Source organism: Mastigoproctus giganteus, chromosome 12 (genome assembly GCF_048544385.1).
Source record: "Mastigoproctus giganteus isolate SK-2022 chromosome 12, ASM4854438v1, whole genome shotgun sequence".
In the NCBI taxonomy this organism is placed as follows: Eukaryota; Metazoa; Arthropoda; class Arachnida; order Uropygi; family Thelyphonidae; genus Mastigoproctus; species Mastigoproctus giganteus.
Window position 1 is genome coordinate 113,929,107 of NC_143586.1, and position 23,412 is coordinate 113,952,518.

At 37.4% G+C, this 23,412-nt stretch overlaps 1 protein-coding gene across 1 annotated transcript in view; it reads left to right on the plus strand.

Annotated features, from left to right (window-relative positions):
- LOC150077352 (ATP-dependent RNA helicase A-like) overlaps positions 1 to 23,412 on the plus strand; it is a 338,077-nt gene that overhangs the window by 140,578 nt on the left and 174,087 nt on the right. The window contains 1 exon segment of the mRNA XM_090386433.1: positions 14,663 to 14,743. Within this exon segment, the coding sequence (XP_090242559.1) occupies positions 14,663 to 14,743 (81 nt within the window).

Genomic DNA, 23,412 nt, shown 5'->3' on the forward strand with positions numbered 1-23,412 from the left:
TTAAAACACCAGATTCTATATCTTTGACAGTCTCTCCAAGATTTTTCTTCATCTTCTTCATGCATCCTATCCCCATTGCACTTTTCTTTGTTTCACGAGTACTTATTTGATTAGTCCACAAAAATTTTGCATATTTTTCTTACTAGCTCCAACCTTTTGGTCCACCTTGCATTCTGAATTTCCAATCCATCCCTTTTTGTAGTTTTTACTGAAGTTTCTTAAATTTTTGAATTTATTCATCTAAAGCAGCAGTTCACAACCAGTGATTTGCAAACTACTGGGTGTTCACAGGTGTTTCAAATGATACTGAAACTGAAGAATAGCGATGATGTACTTATAAACAGCAGAGAAGGCATAATTCAAATAGCAGAAGACTACTATAGAGAATTATACAAGGAGCGAGGGAATGATACCAGCAGTGGGGAAGATGGATTGCAAAGTAGCAACACATACGACATACCTGATATTCTTCCTGATGAGGTAGAGCATGCATTGAAGAAAATGAAGAATCGGAAAGCCCCGGGAGAAGATGAAGTTACTGTAGAGTTGTTAAAATTGGGAGGAAGAGACATAACACAAAAACTGGCAAGGCTCTTCACAAAGTGCATTAGAAAAGGTGTGATGCCTAAGCAGTGGAATAATGCAATCATACTTTTGCTGCATAAGAAAGGAGATAAATCAGAAATTGGAAATTATAGACCAATTAGCTTGTTATCCAATATCTACAAGTTGTTCACAAGGGTCATTACTAACAGATTAGAAAGAATACTTGATGAGAATCAACCGAAAGAGCAAGCTGGCTTTAGGACAGGATTCTCAACTATGGATCACCGTCACGTAATATCACAGTTAACGGAGAAAGCAAATGAATATAAAACACCATTATGCCTGGCATTTGTGGATTATGAAAAGGCATTTGACTCCATACAGCATAAGGCAATGTTTCGAGCACTGGAAAGACAAGGCATAGATACTCCATATATTATGATTTTGAAGAAAATATATGAGAGTGCTACATCCTTTATTAGACTAGACAAAGACAGTAGCAAATTTAAAATCAAGAAAGGAGTTCGACAAGGAGACACAATATCTCCGAAGCTGTTTACTGCTGCCCTTGAGGAAGCTTTCAGAAGATTAGACTGGTCGCAGAAAGGAGTCAATGTGAACGGAGAGTACCTAAACCATTTACAATTTGCAGATGACATTGTGGTCATAAGCCACGATCCCAAAGAATTAGAGGAAAATCTTAATCAGTTATGCTGCACAGTTAGTAAGGATTTTGGACTAAAGATGAATATGGCTAAAACAAAAGTAATGATGAACAAGTATGCCACGGAAAGGGAAATAATGATTGAAGGAGCAGTAATTGAAAAGGTGGAGTCATATACTTATCTGGGACAAGTTATTAGCTGTAATAATGATAAATGGCTGGAAGTCAAGAGAAGAATAAATTTTGGATGGATAGCATTCAGGAAATATAGTCACATACTGAAGAGCAATATCCCAGTTTGTCTGAAACGTAAAATAATGAATCAATGTATACTCCCCACCATGACTTATGGAAGTGAAACTTGGGCACTCACCAAAAGAATGGAAGAGAAGCTAAGAACTACACAGCGAAGAATGGAACGAATTATATTGAGAAACACATGGATTAGGCAGCAAACTCAAGTAAAGGACATTCTTATCAAAACTAAAGAACTAAAATGGTCTTGGGCAGGACACATTGCTCGAAGACACGATGACAGATGGACTAAGAAAATAACAGAATGGTACCCAAGAGGAGCTAGAAGAAAACCTGGAAGACAAAGGCGGAGATGGATAGATGAAATTCATGAGTTTTTGAGTAGTAAATGGATGGCCAGTGCTCAAAACAGAAGGAACTGGAAAGTTGCTGGAGAGGCCTTCATCCTGCAGTGGATTGAAAATGGCTGATGATGATGATGATGGGTGTTCACAAAAGTGTTCCATGTGGTTCACACTAAAAATTCTGTAATGCATCTGCTTCAATTTAAATTTTTATGCATGTAGCACAGTGGTATCTTCATCATCCTCCCCAACCTTGTGGAAAAGGCCTGGGTTTGAATCCCATCGACGACACGAAGAATTTTCACTCTGTGGCTGAGTTAGTCGGTCTCAGGTGTAGATAGCAAGGTCCCCCACCCAAGCAGCCACCCAGACTAGGTTTTTTCGTCCAGCAAACCAGGCCAATTGACCAGAGAACACATGCAATTTACAGTCAATATACATGGGTATATGTAAGAAATTACCGAGCGATCCTAATATAATAGCTTGGTTTTTTGTTTTTTTTGCTTAGATTTACATAGGTATATTTTTGTAAACCACAAAATAAAGTTGATTCCGGTTAATTGGGACACATTGGGACAGATCACTTTGGCCCAATTAAGTGAAATTTTAATGAGCTGAAAAGCACATTCTAACTGAGGCAAAAAAATATAAATAAAATAAAGGGAATGTGGTATTTAAAGAAAACACTGTATTTAAGTTATATTGCTATAAACATTTATTTAAACATAACTAAAGCTAAAAGCAAATAAAAATGTACGTTTGTACATATAATGTACATATGTAAAATTAAGATACAGTACAGAATAATGTCCGTGTTAAGCAAGGGTTACACATTACTTAAGGGTTCTTACTTTTAAAAAAATTATCAAGTGTAACCTGACGTGTTCTTTTTATGGACTGCAACTGAACAAAGTCGGTGCAGGTATCTAATTCTGATAAAGGACTGCTTTCATTGCCTTCCTGCATGAAATAGCATCTCAATTCAGTGATACATTTCCTGGCATCCTTACTCACTCGCTGAGTGTTTTTCTGCAATTTGTTCAATAATTGTTTCCTCATAATCTTCATTTTCATTGTGGCATTGAAGGTTATTGTCAATTGTTAAAAATTCTTCATAATTTTGGACCTGTTGCAGTTCCAAAGCCATTTCATTTTCTGTACAGTTCATTGTGTCTGAATCACAATTAGTCACGAAATCACATTTAGCAAAACAATTCTGAATTGTTTTGCTGCTTATTCCTTGCCAGCTATCGGCGATAAATTTTATGGCTTTTAACCCAAACTTTTGCACAACTTCAATTGATTTTGAAGATGATGTCAGCAGATTTTCCTCAATTGCTTCAATTGATTAACCAGCTTTCCGCGATAATAAGTCTTCAAATTTTTTATAATTCCCATGTCCATAGGCTGTATCAGAGATGTGGTGTTAGGGGGTAAAAATTCCAGTTCAATATTTTTTTAAACCAGCTACATTTGAGTGTGCCGTGCAGTTGTCCAATATCAACAGAATTTTTCTGGACTTCAGTTGCAGTTCCGCATCCCAGTTCATTAGCTATTGCATAAAAATATATATGGTCATCCACGCCTTCTTATTGGCATAATACAAAACTGGCAAACAGCCAATTGTAAGCAACTTGCATGTAATTCTAACAGTGAGGTTTAGCACTTTTACCAATAACCAAAAGTTTGAGTTTATCATTTCCTGATATGTTATATTAGCATTAGTAGAGGCATTTGATGCAAGAAAGCAAGCTTATGCAGCATCAGCCAAAAAAAAAAAAATAAAATAAAATAAATAAATAAAAAAATAACCACTTCCACTTCACCCCTCTGTTCGTTTGAAATACCTGTCCAGCTGAGCTTTAAACTTATTTAGGCTATAAACCTCCACGACAAGGGATGGAAGTCTGTTCCACAAACCAACCACCTGCTGGCTAAAGGCAAATTTCCTCACATCTATCCTACATCTCTCTTTCCTCAATTTGAATTTATGCCCTCTCAGGTGATTATTCTGAGCAAGAGGAAGAATCCCATCAGCATTGAGCATGCTCAAACCATTAAAGGCTTTATACACTATCAGATCACCTCGCTGGTGCCTAGTCTCCAGACACTGTAATTTGCAAAACTTAAGCTTTCTTCATAAGAGCACCCCTTTGTTCCATTCACTAATCTTGTTGCCCTTCTCTATACTCGTTCCAGCATCTCTACATCCTTCTTGAAATGAGGCCTCCAGACCTGTATACAGTATTCTAGGTGTGGCCTGACCATTGCCTTATACAAGGGAATAATCACCTCCTTATCCCTGCTAGAAAAATTCCTATATATCATCGACAGTACGCCATGAGCTACTCTTGCAGCTCGTCTGCACTGCTCAGAAAACTTCATATCTGCCTGCACAACCACCCCCAGGTCCCTTTCATTCTCTACCACTGTCAGTGTAGTACCACAGAGTTGATACGTTGATCTGGGGTTACTGTTTCCCATATGTAGTACAGTAATACCCCGAAGTTACGCGATAGGTGGGTCCGACGAAAATCGCGTAAGTCGAATTCGCGTAAGTCGGGGTACAACTTTGCATATAAATACATATAAATTTTGCTTAATTGGGACCAAGGACTAACAAAAACACTAGTTTAGAAGAAAAATATTAATAAAATTGCAGTTCTTTATACATATTAATACAAAATATGTATTAAAAAAACAAATGACTTACGTTAAAAAGTTATTTCGATGTCGATGGCTTCATAAAATCTAACAAATTCGTCTGACGACACAGCGCCTTTTTTTCACGCAGAATTTCTTCGTAGCAAGCTAATAATTTTTTTATTCCTTGCTTTGTAGCTATAACGCATTCTTCGTTGGAGTCTGTTTTCTAAAATTTTTAAGCCCTTTACAATTGAGCCCTTTTCAATTTTCAACCTGTCAAGTTTGCAATTGTCATGTGCTTTTCGCCGTTGCTTCATTTAGGCCTGTAGCACGTGCAATATCACATGGTCTTTCATTTCACTCAAAGCGTTTCACAATTTCATATTTTTTCTCTATCGACAGAGGCGGACTGGCCATAAGCCTTACCGGGGAAACCCCGGTGGGCCATTGTGATTTTGGCCATAAACCATAGTATGAGGCCACTATAAATTTTCCCGGGTAAGAATTTTTGATCCAGTCCGCCTCTGTTTATCGATAATTGCTTTTCTTTTTCTCTCTGAATCTGCAGTGTCTTCACCAGGACGCTTCCTTTTCACACCTTTTAATTAAGTATTTTACTCATTTTTAGGAAATAAAGCGCAATTACAAAACGAGGAGGCACACTTGATACGCATAAACAAAGCTGCGCGCATGTAGCAACTGAATAAACAACACCATAAAGGCAGAGATACACTATTAACACCTCACATTTCTAGGGGTTACTACCATAAAACAATAAAAATCCAGTTGCGTTTCTGCTAGTGAAATCTGTTATAAACTGGTAGTAAACTTGATCTAATTGCATTTGCGATTATACCGATAGCTGGAATTGTGTTGGTTTTTATGTTATTATGGTGAAATGTGTTTTTCCCTTCAGTGATATAAAAAACATAAAAGCAGCAAAGTTGAATTTTGTTCATCTTTCGCTCTCATTCTCCGCCGTCGCACCGTGTATCGATAACATATGAAAAACGACCTTGAAGATAGTGGGCGGCAGCGTTGCCAAACGAAAAAATCAAGAACCGCGTAACTCCGAGTTCGCGTAAGTCGGGGTAGCGTAAGTCGGGGTATTACTGTACTTTATATTTGTCAATGTTAAACTTCATTTGCCACCTCTCAGCCCATCTGCTCAACCTTTCCAGATCCTGTTGCAGTAGCATAGTGTCCTTGACAACCCTGCCAACCTTCGTATCATCTGCAAACTTGGACATTAAGCTTGATATACCATCATCAATATCATTTATAAATACAGAAAACAATAATGGACCCAACACTGAGCCCTGAGGGACTCCACTAATAACATTAATCCACGATGAGCAGTGTCCATTGATTACCACTCTCTGTCTTCTCCCCCTCAAACACCCCTTTATCCATAGCAGCAATTTACCTCCAATGCTGCACTGCTCCAATTTGTGCAGCAGTCTTCCATGTGCAACAGTATCAAAAGCCTTTCTAAGATCCAAGTATATAATATCAAAGTTATTCCCTACATCCAGTTCTTTTGTGACTGCATCATAGTATCCAATCAAATTGGTCAGGCAAGACTTCCCCTTAACAAAACCATGCTGTGTCTTAGCTATAACTGAAGTCTTGTCTAGATGATCCTGCAGTGCTTCTTTAACCAGTGCCTCCATTAATTTTCCGGGAACAGAAGTTAAACTAACAGGTCTATAATTACTTGTGTTGCCCTTTGATCCTCCTTAATGAATTGGGGTCACATTTGCACATCTCCAGTCCATGGGTACTTCCCCTGAGTCCAAGGAAGCTCTCATAATTATGGCTAAGGGTTTGCTTACTTCCTTTGCTGCCTACTTTAATATAACTGGATAGATCCCATCCACCTCACGTGTCTTTCTTGTATTTATCTTCAACAATTTCTCCTCCACTTTACTCTCAGTTATTACAAGATTCTCTAGCTTACTGCCAGAGTTGAATACACCTCTGGCATTCCCCTCATGTCCATAGGCTGTATCAGGGATGTAGTGTTAGGGGTTAAAAATTTCAGTTCAATATTTTTTTAAACCAGCTACATTAGAGTGTGCCATGCAGTTGTCCAATATCAACAGAATTTTTCTGGACTTCAGTTTCAGTTCCGCATCCCAGTTCATTAGATATAGGGTATGTTTGCCAGGGGCAAAGTTTGATGACTTTGTAGAGCGGATATCATCTTTTAAGGGCACAAAAGGTGATATAGTTGTACACGTTGGCACTTATGATATTAAGAGTAGGAGATCGGCAAAATTACTTAACAAATACAGGTCACTGTTGAAAAAAAGCCAAGAATTAGGGTTGAATTTGAAAGTGTCTGCAATTCTGCCCAGAAACGATAGGAGGGAGTATATGACGAGAGCCCTGTCGATCAGTTCGGCCCTAGAAAGATTGTGTAAGGCTCAAGGGGTAGAATTTTTTACAGCTTGGTCTGTACTTGTTAACAGGAGAGACTGCTTCTACAGGGATGGGATACACTTAAATAGAAAGGGTGCAAGAATGTTTGCTGATGCTATCGAGGCAGTGTTAGGTGGGTCGGAAAACTGCTAGATTGGGGGGGATACAAGGACTAATAGATTAACAGTAGCCACTGGCAGAGGTGAAAGTCATTCTTGCACTGCTTCTATTGGAATGAGCCACACCCTGGAAAATAAGATGCAGGATATTTCAGTGACTGCTGGGAATCATTGGGGTACAAGTAAACACATGGGTTGTGTTAGGGTAGCTAAGAAAAAGAACAGGTGCACGTATACTTGCGTGTACGTCAAGGTGGTAGATGACTTTCATCAACCGGTGAAATACCACCACTTTGCTTATTGGAGGCTTGAAGTGGTGAAACCCATGTTTAGTCTCTAGAGCAAAGTTTCTGGCACCCCCCCCCCCCCCCCATACTTCTCCTTCAACCCATACACGGTACTAAGTACTATAGGTTTTGATACCTTTCGTGTTTGGGGTTTTCATTAAAAAAAAAAAAAAAAAAAAAACCACCAATGCTAGGAGTTTGGTAAATAAGTTCGATGAATTCGAGGTATTGCTCAAAACATCAAAGGCAGATATTGTCGGGATTTCAGAGACGTGGTGTCAAACAGATATAAGGAATGTAGAACTGGAATTTGGGGAGTACAATATTTACAGAAAGGATAGACAGGATAGGAAGGGAGGAGGGGTTATGCTATTAGTTAAGAAATACATAAAATCTAAGGAAGTGAAGCCAGACAACATCGCTGGACAGTGCTGTGTCGAGTCAGTTTGGTGTGACATAAGCATTGGGAGATCAAAATTGAGAGTACGAGTGTGCTATAGGCCTAATGACTCTGATGAGTATAATAAGAAACTGTACAGGGAAATAGAGTGGGCCAGTAAATCAGTGAGTCTTATTATGATGGATTTTAATTTCCCAGATATTGACTGGAATTTGGGGGCTGGTCACTCACACACTAGCAGGGCTTTTGTGGATTTATTGGATGATTGTTTTCTACCTCAGCATGTTCGGGAGGCAATTAGAGGGAGTAATACTCTTGATTTGATTATCAGTAGTGATTCTTCATGCATTAAGAATCTGCAGATAAATGAACCACTAGGTGGCAGTGAGCACAGTGTGCTGAAGTGGGATTTACTCAAAGAGGTAACTACCATCAGGGCTAAAGGGAAGAGTTATTGCTTTCGTAAAGGCGACCACAATGGACTGAGACGGTATTTAAATTCTATACAGTGGGACCAACTGATGATGTTACCAACAGCAAACTCAAAATGGGAAGCATTCAAAGAACTTAACTTGGAAGCTACTAGGCTTTACATACCAACTAAGAAATATTGTTCAAGGTTTAGACCTAAATGGATGTCAGATGAACTAATGAGACATATGGCAGAGAAGAAAAATGCATGGGATACATACAAATTAACACGTGACACAGAAGCCTATGATAGATACAAGTTGATCTGTAACCAAGTTACAAAGGAGGTTAGGCAGGCGAAGGCAGATTGCAAGTTATGTTTGGCAAGGGATGCAAAGAAAAACAGCAAAGAGTTCTTTACTTATGTAAACTCTAGAAGGAAGGGGATTAATCAGATTGGTCCACTTGATCTCGATGGCTGAACTGTTGATGATCCTGCTCAGGTAGCTAACAAACTAAATGAATATTTTGCATCGACATTCACACATGAGGAGTCATTCAGTGAGGGGAATGCCAGAGGTGTATTCAACTCTGGCAGTAAGCTAGAGAATCTTGTAATCTCTGAGAGTAAATTTGAGGAGAAATTGTTGAAGATAAACACAAGATAGGCACCTGGGGTGGATGGGATCTATCCAGTTATATTAAAGGAGGCAGCAAAGGAAGTAAGCAAACCCTTAGCCATAATTATGAGAGCTTCCTTGGACTCAGTGGAGGTACCCACGGACTGGAGATGTGCAAATGTGACCCCAATTCACAAAGGAGGATCAAAGGCTGACACAAGTAATTATCGACAACTTTTGTTCCCGGAAAATTAATGGAGGCACTGGTTAAAGAAGCACTGCAGGATCATCTAGTGCACCATCCAAATGCTCGGACACAGCATGGTTTTGTTAAGGGGAAGTCTTGCCTGACCAATTTGATTGGATACTGTGATGCAGTCACGAAAGAACTGGATGCAGGGAATAACTTTGATATTATATACTTGGATCTTAGAAAGGCTTTTGATACTGTTGCACATGGAAGACTGCTGCACAAATTGGAGCAGTGTGGCATTGGAGGCGAATTGCTGCTCTGGATAAAGGGGTGGTTGAGGGGGGAGAAGACAGAGCGGTAATCAATGGACACTGCTCATCGTGGACTAATGTTATTAGTGGGGTCCCTCAGGGTTCAGTATTGGGTCCATTGTTGTTTTCTGTATTTATAAATGATATTGATGATGGTATATCAAGCTTAATGTCCAAGTTTGCAGACGATACAAAGGTTGGCAGGGTTGTCAAGGACACTACTGACCGTATGCTGCTGTAATAGGATCTGGAAAGGTTGAGCAGATGGGCTGAGAGGTGGCAAATGAAGTTTAACATTGACAAATGTAAAGTACTACATATGGGAAACAGCAACTCCAGAGCAATGTATCAACTCTGTGGTACTACACTGACAGTGGTAGAGAATGAAAAGGACCTGGGGGTGGTTGTGCAGGCAGATATGAAGTTTTCTGAGCAGTGCAGACGGGCTGCATCAGTAGCTCAGTTTGTATTGTCAATGATATATAGGAATTTTTCTAGCAGGGATAAGGAGGTGATTATTCCCTTGTATAAGGCAATGGTCAGACCCCACCTAGAGTACTGTATACAGGCATGGAGGCCTCATTTCAAGAAGGATGTAGAGCTGCTGGAACGAGTACAGAGAAGGGCAACAAGAGTAGTGAATGGAACAATGGGGTGCTCTTACGAAGAAAGGCTTAAATTTTGCAAATTACAGTGTCTGGAGACGAGGCACCAGCAAGGTGATCTGATAGAGGTGTATAAAGCCTTGAATTGTTTGAGCATGCTCAGTGCTGATGGGATTCTTCCTCTTGCTTAGAATAATCACCTGAGAGGGCATAAATTCAAATTAAGGAAAGACAGATGTAGGATAGACGTGCGGAAATTTGCCTTTTGCCATCGCTGGTTGGTTGGTGGAACAGACTTTCATCCCTTGTCGTGGAAGTTGATAACCTAAATAAGTTTAAGGCTCAGCTGGACAGGTATTTCAAACGAACAGAGGGGTGAAGTGGAAGTGGTTATTTTATTTTATTTTATTTTTTTTGGCTGATGCTGCATAAGCTTGCTTTCTTGCATCAAATGCCTCTACTAATGCTAATGCTAATTGCATAAAAATATATATGGTCATCCACGCCTTCTTATTGGCATAATACAAAACTGGAAAACAGCCTATTGTAAGCAACTTGTATGTAATTCTAACAACGAGGTTTAGCAGTTTTACCAATAACCAAAAGTTTGAGTTTATCATTTCCTGATATGTTTGAGCAGCACAACACTGTTTCACGATCCATTGCTTTCTTCGAACTGGACAGTGTTATGTGTTGATAGCTCAGGGAACCTTCCGACATAGCACAATAATACAGGCCTCTTTCATCAGTGTTGTAAATGTCATCTCCACTGAATTTTTAAGCAACTCTGGCAGTTTTTCAGATTTCCATTGCTCAGCGCTCGTAACATCGGCAATGTCCTTCTTGCCATGCGCTTTTTTGTAACTAATGTCATATCTATATTTTCATCGCAACAACCAACCATCCATCGCTTTGAAATTTATGTGACCTAGCTTTTTGGCCAACTGTTCTGACTTGGTTTATAGCATAGTGCCGCTTACACGTATACCTCGTTTAGATACAGTAGAAAACCATTGATTCAAAGTAACCTCGGCATCTGGATCTTTGCCTTCCCTCTTTCTCTTATGTGATGTTTTCTTTAAACCCACATGCAATGTCCACTCCTCTCTAAGTTTTTATTATTGCTGTAGCAGTTGTGAAATTGCAGATTTTGGCACCTTTATTATCTCCGCTATCTGACGATGACTGATTAGGAGGTTGACTTTTTATCTTGTCAAGAATAGTGATTATTTTCTGAAAGGGACAAGTCTTTACATGCCATCTTGACAGGGGTCTTAAATGTACTGAAAAAAAGGCAGGGGGGGGACCAAAATCAGTGCACTGTTTGGTACAGATTTTAATCTGTTGTAACTAACAAGATGTATACATATGTACCTAGTATGATCCTAAACAACTAGAAGCAAAATGTATTCAGAATCCGATTACCACGACACAGAATAAACGTAAAACAATCACTCTACAGCACGACTTTGCAATAACTGACTCGGCTGCTGCCTGCATGATCTCTTTGTTACGAGCCGTCTGAATTAGTTTATTGTTCAATAATCTATATTTAGATGTTTGTGTGCACCATCCAAATATACTTTGTTGTTCAATCACAACCTTCATGCCCCAATTAAGCGACGAGTTGGCTCAAATAAGCGGCACAAATTCAAGCTAAATATTTGTTTTGTTTCAGTTCTTCATATTTTGCCCCAAATAAGCGACTGCCCCAATTAACCGGAATCCACTGTAGTTTAATATTAATTTATGTGTTCGGTCGTGGGCTGTGGTAAAAGGGTTAAAAAATTATAACTAATAATGAAAAAGGTAGAATAAAGAATTGATAGTGAAAGAAACCACAATTTCTTATAATTAGTTTATTATTATATCGCAGTAAATAAATATGTTTTCCGTACAAATTTTTTTCCCCTTTTCAAAGACTACTGTTATATATTGGTACTTAATAATAATTTTATATTATTATGCGATATCGCTTTTGAAAATGTAGTTCTGGAAATATTTTATAATAAAAATTCAGAACACATACGATATTCAGAGAATACAGGCATACTGATTTGCGATCAAAATATGTTGAAAGTTGTTTGTGAGTCAAAAAAAAATAAATTTGGAACTGCTGATCTAAAGTCATATTTCCATAAAGAATGCCACGTAACTTTTCAGTAGGGTAGTTTTCGAATTTAATGAATGTTGGCAAATCAAAAAGCTTTTTTTCTTTTTATTCATTTTTTATACATATTTTGTACCTTTTTTGGTTTGTTAGCACATATACATAATGTGCTAATGACTTCACATCTGTCCATCCACTTGCATGTAATTCTAGTCAATGAATTTTCATAAACTTTGTTTGGCTCTTTTAGAAACATTTTAGAAAATGAGATCAGTAGATCTGGCACATAATACATTTGTCCTTCCATCTTCGTCTAATAATTGACTGCTGAAAGTTGGATTTTCACAAAATTTTATTTTTGGATCTTTTAAAAAATTGTCACAGTTTCCTTAAGTTTCATTAAAATTAGTCCAGTAGAGATCCAGTAATGATTATTTCTTTTTTTGTACATATCATATAGGCTATTCATATACAGTCAGTCCTCGTATAACACATGTTTGCACTGTACGAATTCGATCATACACAATTTATAAATAGGGGAATGATATGGTATATAACACGAACCGAATTCACTTATGCACGATTTGCCTTTGTATTTACAAGAAATGGCAGTTGAATTTGGAATCACCCCAACTGAATGCAACATGATTGGAATGAAGAGAAGATTTGAAAATGTATTTGTTTTTTATATCAGTGAAGGGGAAACACATTTCACCATAATAATGTAAAAGCCCACACAATTCCAGCTATCGGTATTATCTCAAATGCAATTAGATCGAGTTTACTACCAGTTTATAACAGATTCCACTAGCAGTAATGCAACTGGAAATTGTTTTTATTGTTTTATGGTAGTAACCCCTAGAAATGTGCTTTAGTAAAATGTGAGCTAGTGAGGTGTTAATAGTGTGTCTCTGCCTTTACGGTGTTGTTTATTCAGTTGCTACATGCACCCAGCTTTGTGTATATCAAGTATCAAGCGTGCCTCTTCATTTTGTAATTGTGCTTCATTTTGTAATTCCCTAAAAATGAGTAAAATACTTAAAAGGTGTGAAAAGGAAGCGTCCTGGTGAAGACACTACAGATTCAGAGAGAAAAAGAAAAGCAATATGGATAACCAGAGGTGGACTGGATCAGATTCTTACCCAGGAGAATTGCTAGTGGCCTCACACTAGCGTTTATGGCCAAAATCACACTGGCCTCCGGCCCACCGGGGTTTTCCCCGGTAAGGCTTATGGCCAGTCCGTCTCTGTTGATAGAGAAAAAATATGAAATTGAGAAACGCTTTGAGTGAAATGAAAGACCATGTGATATTGCACGTGCTACAGGTCTAAATGAGGCAACGCTGAGAATTAGAAAGAATGCAGAGAAAATAAAAACAACTCAAAGTGTAATTAATTAAACTCCACTAGAAAGAGATGGAATGGCTCTCATCTGTTTGGATAGAAAATCAAACAAAAAAGCTTGCTTACGATAGAAGCAAAAGCATTACAATATTTTATTACGTAATAGTTGTAATAAAATTACGATTATGTTTTGGTTACAAATGTGTGTTCAATCTTCGGTGGTCGGCACATAACGCTATTTTTCCCATAGGGCCTGTTGTTTATATTGTACAATTCTGCATTGCACGAGGGTTTTTAGGAACACAACTATCGTGCTATATGAAGACTGACTGTACTGCATATTGTAGCTGAAGCACTGGGTTATTAATATTTGCTAAGGTGCCCAGTATATAACTTGTGTACTTTCTTATTCCACTAATTATATTTATTTACACAATACATGAAAATGTCCATTTGCAATCATGGATCGTCTGAAGGATCTGAGATTACTTGTTTTGCTTTAACCCACCTTACCCTTATTATCATTACTTATACCTTTTTTTTTCTTTCTTTTTTTTTTTTTTTCTTCTTTTTTGTTTGCTCTGTTCTCTCTCTACAGATAAACTTTTGACTGTCCTTATGCTGAAAGTTTTTGTTCATTGCTTGTGAAAAATTCTAGCTTTTTTTCTTTAAATTTTCCTAAAATATAAGGCTGTTCAAAAATATATATGATCTGTTACAATATAGTGACAACAAGCGTACTTGTAGAATGGGCAACTTAAACCCCTTCGAAAAATTGTCTTGTGAAGTAATGCTTTAGATTTTCCCACTCTAAGAGCATGTTTGGAAATCTGTTTTCGAAATCACCAAAAGCTGAGCAGTTATTTATTATTGTTTGTATGTCTACTCCCCGAAAGGTCATGAATTGCATATTTTCAGTTGGGGGAGGAGAAGGTCACATTTAGCCATATTTAGTAAATCAGGGCTTGCTTGACTTGAGCGATTGCATATTTTATTAAATTGTATGTTAGAAGCAAATGTGAAAGCATGTTATTGCAGTGAAAAAATCGAACTTCAAACTGCTTCTCTGGAGCATATTCATGGACAACAACCTCAATCAAAGAACACCAGCATATACGACCCCTCCCACACTGGATATTTGCCAGGATGTTTTGGATTAGGGGAAGGCATTTACCACTGCATTAACACCATTTGGTTTCAGAATGATATCTGTAAACCTTCATTTCATCAACACTCACACATCGGGAGGGTGTGTTGAATTCTGCTATTCATTTCATGATTTAAAAAAAAAATAATATTCAGTCAAGGTCATATATTAAGAGCACATTACCAACCCATTCCTCAATATTATGGATTTCATAACTGATTTCATAATTATTTTTAGATGGGACTTCGTCAGATTAGTCAAGATTTAAGAGTTACCCAAGAAGAAAAGCTGAGAGTTAATGATTCCAAGATACAACAGGTTAGTACTTATTATGAAGTAACATTGCATATTTTAAAAATTGTGTTGTTGTATATTATATACCGAACAAATTTTCAGAATAACTTTGGGTAAGTCATTGATTCTTTGTGGCCACTCCATCATAACAGAACTGTTAACATGGGAAATCCTATACTGTTGTATGGTGGTTTTGCCATTTCATTCACCCACTGCTTGGGATCATAGGGAACTAGGAGCTATAAATTTAAGTTGTGAGGGCAGAATTTTGCACTGAATTGTAGGAAGTTTTCTTTTGGGTAGTGAATTGATTACTGGAACAAGTTGCCTAAGCAGGTAGCTGAAGACGGAGCAATTCAAGGTCAACTGGATAGTTACTTACGCTAGGAGGGAAGCACATAAATTAGCTTATTTTCTTATCTCTGTTTTGTATATATATATATATATATATATATATATATATATATAAATATATTTTTTTATATTTTCTATTTTTATTATTTTTGGTATATTTATTAATGTTATTTTTTGTTGTTGTTATTGTTGATTATTATTCTTTTATCTTATTTTATTATTTTTTATTTTATTTTTATTTTTGGCTGGTTCAGGAAAAGCCTGTGGATTTCTTGCACTGTTATGGCTAAATACTAATGCTATTTCCCAAAAGATCACGGAATACACAGAGCAAAAGAAACTTAAAAATAAAGCTTGGATATTCTGAAAATATCCCACTGCAATTAGTTTCTTAGCCTCTAAATATGCATGCACCAAAGCACTATTTGCTGTCAGAGCCAGAAAGAATTATGGAACTGCTTCACATCTATTATTATTCAGTTGACCAACATTAAGGTTGTCTGGGACAAAATCAGGAAAATGAAGGGAAAATACACCTAACATGCTTTATTAGTCCTGGAACACTCTGTTTTATCACAGACTTAACTGCAATAGCCATTGCCACGAGTGGTGAGACATTTTGTACATCTGGGGGGGGGGGGGGGAGCAATTTTTGAAGAGCTCTCGATCCTCCAAATATTCTGTTTTTTACCCTGAAACTACTGTTTTTACCTTGAAAATATGAATGTTCAATTTAACATTACCCTGAAAATTCAATTTTACATACTTCACATCCATATACAGTCAGTCCTCCTATAGCACGATAGTTGTGTTCCTAGAAACCCTCGTGCAATGCAAAATCGTGCATTATAAACAACAGGCCCTATGGGAAAAATAGGATTAGGCGCCGACCACCCAAGATTGAACACACATTTGTAACCAAAACATTACGAAACACAATAAATAATCGTAATAAAATACATCAGTATTTTATTACGACTATTATATAATAAAATATTGTTAATGCTTTTGCTTCTATCGTAAGCAAACTTGTTCTTTGTTTGATTTTTCTATCCAAACAGATGACAGCCGTTCCATCTCTTCCAATTCTTTGTGTCTTAATCTAATGGATTTTAATTACACTGAGTTGTTCCTGCTATGAAAGTTGTTTTTATTTTCTCTGCATTCTTTGTAATTCTCGGCGTTGCCTCATTTAGGTCTGTAGCACGTGCAATATCACATGGTCTTTCGTTTCGCTCAAAATGTTTCACAATTTCATATTTTTTCATATTTCACCGGGGAAACCCAGGTGGGCCGGAGACCGGTGTGATTTTGGCCACAAATGCTAGTATGAGGCCACTACAAATTTTCCTGGGTAAGAATTTTTGATCCAGTCCGCCTCTGTTTATTGATATTGCTCTTCTTTTTCTCACTGAATCTGCAGTGTCTTCACCAGGACGCTTCCTTTTTACACCTTTTAAGCATTTTACTCATTTTTAGGGAATAAAGCACAATTACAAATCGAGGAGGCACGCTTGATACACATAAACAAAGCTGCACGCGTGTAGCAACTGAATAAACAACACCGTAAAGGCATAGATACACTATTAACACCTCACATTTTACTAAAGCCAATTTCTGCTGGTTACTACCATAAAACAATAAAAACAATTTCCAGTTGCTTTCCTGCTAGTGGAATCTGTTATAAATTGGTAGTAAACTCGCATTTGTGATAATACCGATAGCTGGAATTTTACGTTATTATGGTGAAATGCGTTTCCCCTTCACTGATATAAAAAACATAAATACATTTTCAGAAGCGCCCCCGTAGCCAGGTGGGAAGGAGCAGCAGTGCGTAGCACACGCTTCTTGATTAGACCGAGGTTCGAGCCCGTCACCACCAAATACGGAGGATGCGGAAAGGTCAGGGAATGACCACCGCATATCCCGGAGCAATATGGCCTTAGTTGCTAATGCTCCTAAAAACCAAAATAACTAACTAAATAACTAACATTTTCAGAATCTTCTCTTCATTCCTATCGTGTTGCGTTTGGTTGGGGTGATTTCGCATTCGACTGCCATTTCTTGTAAACACAAAGGCGAATCATGCATAAGCGAATTCGGTTCGTGTTATGTAAGATATCGTTTCCCTATTTATAAATCGTGTATGATCGAATTCGTGTAGTGTAAACACGTGTTATACGAGGACTGACTGTACTGAGATTGCATACCCATTGATATGCTGAAGAATGTTATGTTCATATTTGTTATACAGCTGATTTTTAATCTTCCAATTCCTTTTTTGAAGTTTATTATGATAGCAAACTAAATTCAGAATCATCCAGCAACATGATTCTGAATTAGTCAGATCAGAGGCATTTTTACTGTCCCGGTCATGGAGAGTCTAACATTAGAAGATTCTGTTCCTTTGTTCAGTGAGGAAGTTTCCATTGAAAAATGTTCTTATAAATGCAGAGGTAACACATTTTGTGAGCAGTGCATTGTTTTCAAGTTTTTTTTTTTTTTTTTTGTTAACAAGTTTCCAGTTCTTCTTGTAGTTAAAAAGAAATAGATGAAATGATAGATGTTTTGTAGCATCCGTCTTGTCAGTTTCAGTGTGAGAACTGTTATGAAAATATAAAGAATTGATGTATGGGATCCTAAAGGCCTGACGTAGCTGAGGTCAGGAGCAAGTGTGCAATAGCATGCGCACTTCGAGTGAACCAGGGCTCAAGCCTGTGACTGCTGAATACAATAAATGTTTGTGTTGATGATTTATTGTAAACTCCACTGACCTGATGGTCATGTCAGAGTATATACAAGAACATTTATTTTGGGTAACTGCCAATTGTCAGTTTTGAAAATAGGACTACTATCAAGGAATCTTTAAAGAAGAGAGATTATCCCAAGTCAGTCTTGGAATTTTAACAATTCCTGATAGCAGTTCTTGAGTGCAATGTGGGAAATTCAGCCAGGTGAGAAATACAAACACCAAGTTCACAGATTTTTGTGGTGAAGCTTTGAAAATGATCATGATGGCTATTGTTATATACAAAAGATTTTACTCAGCATTTCTGCAGACTGTATAAAGTGCATAACTGTATCTTTCTTAAAGCAGCCATGACAGTTGTGTGATAGACAAATCAATTATGTTTGAAAGCATTCTCTGATAAACAGTTGCATGGCTGTATTTTAATGCTAGGGTTGTGCAGACTTTAAGATAACTGTCGGTTTCCCTGAAAAATCTATTGCCCCCCCACTTAAAATACCCAAACTTCAGCCTTTCAGAAATTGGTATCTGTGTATATACAGTAAAACAATAAAGTGAATTTATAGCTTTTTGTGGTTTAAAAAGCTATAAATATATATGTGTGTGTATATATACACACAGTCGAACTTCCCTATAACGAGCTCGATTAATCCGGCGAAAAAATTCGTTATAGAGAAATATTCGTTATACAGAGAATATCTTTTTTTATTAGAAATTGTTATCTAATTAGAAAATGAAAACGAATCTACATTTATTTTTAATGTATTTTATTTCAAAAACCTTATTTAAATTACATTTACAAAATTTTCGCCGGTAAGTATCACACATTGAAAAAAAAAAAAAATCTGTAATTTTCGTTTGCACAGTACAATTAAAAAATTGTCTGATTCTCACAGAAAACCTCACATTTATTCAGAGCATTAAAAAGATTATCAGGAACATTTTCACAAAACTGTAGACCCATATGAACCGTATTAAGAGCGTTAATCATTTCTTCACGAGTTGGCTTTTCTACGGGTTGTTCTGATGCATATTCAGTGTCATCGTTAATTTCTTCGTGATCATGGTTGTGTCTAACACTGTTCAGCAGTATTTCATCTTCATTTGGATGTTCTGCTGTGATCTACATAAACATAACTATCCAGTGTTATTTCATTTTTGATGTTTTCAGACGATTCTAATAATGTCCAAAAGTTTTTCAGTTGTGAAAGGGGCAATTCATCTTGTTCGTCCAGTTGTTGTTCGACTTCTGTATTCAACGCAAATCCCGCTTTCGAAAAACAATTTTGAATAGTGTATTCAGTGACATCGTTTGTCCAAACTTTTGCCAGTTCAGAGATGCAATCTCTAAGGTAACCTCCAAGTTTCTATTTTCTGATAACGCATTGACAATCTTCATTATTATTCTCTTTCGATAATGAAATTTAAAATTTTTAATAATGCGAACGTGTAAAAACAACTTCGCACTTTTAAGTTTGGCAGAAATACTGGCAGGATGTGCCGGACAGGTGTCAGTCACCAACACGATTTTCCTTTTTTCTTTTGTTATACGTTTGTCTAGTTTTAATATCCATTCTTCAAAAATATCACTTGTAATCCATGCTTTTTTATTAAAAAGTGTAGTCAACTTCCAAAGATTTTGTGCCTCTAAAACATCTTGGGTTTTTTTATATTCTGATGACTAAAAGTCTTAATTTTTCACTTCCTGCCATATTTGCCCCACCTAGCACAGTGATTCTTTCTTTGCTTTGTTTTCCGCCAAAACATTTATCATCCTTAAAAGGAAGTGTTCTATTCGGTAAACATTTAAAGAATAAACCCATTTCGTCAGCATTAAAAACATCCTTACGCTCATATTCTTCCAAAATCTTCTTTAAGGTGTTGTTCCTCCAACTGTTGCAGTCTTCTTCACTTTCTCCACAAATAACCTTTTCCAAAATTCGGTGGCACTTCTTAAATTTATCTAGCCATCCAGTGCTCGCATTAAATTCTGTATGTCCAAATTTCAGAGCTTGTTGCTTAATTATTAGGCCCGATATTGGGTTATTCTTTTCACGTATCATTTGCACCCATTTTAGAACAGCTTTATCATCTTCGCATATACACAACTTAATTCGCTTCTTGTCTGCTCCTCCTTCAATTGCATTTAAAACTGATTCTCGATTTTTTTTTAAATCGTAGATAAACTGCTTGCAGATATGCCATATTTCTCCGCAACATCTTTTTTCTTAAAACCCTGGTCAATATCATAACAATCTTTACTTTATCATTAATAATTAAATTAATACTTAAACACTTTCTTTTCGACATTGTTTTCGCAATTGTAAAAATTACTGGACTGCAGCTCTTGTCGTACGTACACCGCAAACTTCGATGCGCTGGCCATATAGTGAATTGTTAGTACAAGTACCGCCTACTCAATGACATTCGCTTGCCAAGTCAACAGTATCACTCACTTTGAAGAAATATATGACTTTGTGAATTTCTTTTATTCTGCTTTCATTCATATATACATGAAAGAAAATTTATGATTAATGTATGCTGTATGTTACTTTTCAGAAAAAAAAAAACAAGAAAATATAGCCTATGTGATTGATGACGAACGAAATAAAAAAAAAATTCATGAAAACCCTCTACTGGGAGTCCAGTTAGACGAGAGCGGACATATTATATAATGATTGACACGAAGGTCACGTGGTACAGTTGAAGCCAGAAGCGAATGTCACTCAGTAGGCGTTACAAAAAACCGACTATGGTAGCATTCTGTGTATTGCCACCGCAGCGAATTTCGTTTTCCCCTGAGCCAACATCAATTTTCAAATCTACCCTATTTATTGTAAAGTTTGCAACCACTTTTAAGAAAACCCATTTGGTTTAATAACTGTAACAAAAATGAAACAAAGACCCTCCTACGGGCCACAAATGTTCATTAAAAGGATGATTATTTAATTCCAGATGCTAATGTGCAATTTCGGAAAAGGAAGGAGACAGTATATTTGAGCCACTGTTTAGCAGTAAATGCTTGAAAATATTCAAAAATACTTTTACTAATTTTTAATTTCGTTATAGAGAGATGAACACTTCGTTATATGTGGTTAATTTTACATGTAATTTCGTTTCAAGGTGCAATGTTTTGCGAAAATATTCGTAATATAGAGAAATTCGTTAAATAGAAGTTCGTAATAGAGAAGTTCCACTGTATATTTATATTTTGTAACTGTTGTAAATTTCATAACTAAAACGGCACCTCTGTAGCCAGGTGGACAGGAGCAGCAGTGCGTAGCATATGCTTCTTGATTAGACCGGGATTCGAGCCCCTGACCACCAAATACAGAGGGTGCGGAAAGGTCAGGGAATGACCACCGCATATCCCATGAACAATATTGGCTGCAACTTTTGCCCATCTCTGCTCCCACCTCTGTCCAAACCATATTGTTCTGTTGTCACTTCAGCCAAGGATAAAGCTGACCTGCTAGCATCCCATTTTTCTTCCAACTCGTGTTAATGAACTTGGTAAAACACCTTCCACTATTCCCAACACGCTCCATTCAATGCCTCCTGTGGTCTTCCATCAAAAAGATGTGAGAAGGATTTTTACGAATCTTGATACTAAGAAAGCACCAGGTCCTGATGGTATTTCTGCGCTTGTTCTCGAAACCTGTGCTCCTGAACTTACTCCTATTCTTTGCCGCCTTTTTTCACTTTCTTATTCCAAAGCTATTTTTCCTTCTGCTTGGAAATTTGCTCATATCCAGCCAGTACCTAAAAAGGGTGACAAATCCCTCCCATCCAATTACTGTCCCATTGCAATTACTTCTACTCTTTCTAAAGTAATGGAGAAATCAATTAACCGCCAACTTTTACACTACCTAGAACCCTTCCATCTGATCAACGATCGCCAGTATGGATTCCGTCAGTGTCGATCCACTGGTGATATTCTGGCTTATGTTACCCATTTATGGACTAATTCAATGGAAAGGTTCGGTGAAACACAAGTAGTTGCTCTTGACATCTCAAAGGCTTTTGATCGTGTTTGGCATAAAGGTCTTCTAAACAAGCTTCCATCTTATGGTTTGCCAACTATTTTTAGTAATTGGTTATCCAGTTTTCTCTCTGATCGCTCACTGAGGGTGATGGTAGATGGCTCTCTGTCTTCTAACTTCTCCACTAATGCCGGTGTCCCCCCAAGGTTCAGTTTTTTCCCCACTCTTTTCCTCTTGTATATTAATGACATTCTTCCTTTGACTGGAAATCCTATCCATAGTTTTGCTGATGAGCACTTTGCATTCCACTTTCCATTTTGAGAAACCTTGCCGTGCTCAGTCAGCTTCAACTTCTTGAAAATCTGCTACCAATTTTAAATGCTGATCTCCAGGTAATTTTCCAGTGGTTCAAAGACAACTTAGTTGATTTCAACCCTTCTAAAACTCAGTCTTGTCTTATCTCTCGCAAAAAGGATTCTTCTGCTCCTATGCTTATCTTTGGTGACACTCCGATTTCTAGGCAGTAATATATCTCTTTTGGGGATTACCCTGACTTGTAATCTCTCTTGACACAAGCACATTACAATTACTGCTTCCTCTGCATCTAAAAAACTTGGTTTTCTCTTTTGCTCTCGGCGTTACTTTTCTTCCAAACAGCTGTTACTCTGTACAGATCACAAATCCGCCCTATCATGGAATATTGTTCCCACATCTGGCGTGGTGCTTCCAAAACCTCTCTAAAGCTTCTTGATTCCATTCAGAAGAGAGCAGTTAGTTTAATTAATGATTAATCTCTAACAGAGTCTCTCCACTCGCTGTGTCATAGATGTATTGTTTCTGCTGCATGCCTCTTCTACAGATATTTCCATGGGCACTGTTCTTCTGAATTGGCTTCTATAATTCCTGCTCTCTCTTTCAAAACAGTCTGAACACATGCCATCACCAGCCAACACCTATTTACTGTCTAACTTCCAACTCACAAAACCAACTTTTCATCTTCCCCGTTTATTCAATCAACTGCTATTTTCTGGAACAACCTTCCTTCACATTTCCTGAAAATTACAGTCTACAGTCCATGTGAACAGATATCTGCTTTCGTCTTCTCAACCTCCAACCCAAGCACGGTACTAACTACTATAGGTTTTGATACCTCTCGTGTTTGGGGTTTAGATAAAAAAAAAAAAAAAAACTCCAAAAATTCACACAAGGAATTATTCATGGAAGGGAATGCCAGAAGTTTAACAAACTAACAGGGAAGTAAGTGATTTTGTGATAATTGAGAGCAAAAGTGGAGGAGAAAGTGTTCAAGATAAACACAAGAAAGGCACCTGGGGTGGATGGGATCTATCCAGTTATATTAAACGAGGCAGCAAAGGAAGTAAGCAAACCCTTAGCCACAACTATGAGAGCTTCTTTGGACTCATGGGAGGTACCCATTGACTGGAGATTGCAAATGTGACCCCAATTCACAAAGGAGGATCAAACAGCGACACAAGTAATTACAGACCTGTTAGTTTAACTTCTGTTCCAGGGAAATTAATGGATGCACTGGTTAAAGAAGCAATGCAGGATCATTTAGACAAGGCTTCATTTATCTCTCAGAGACA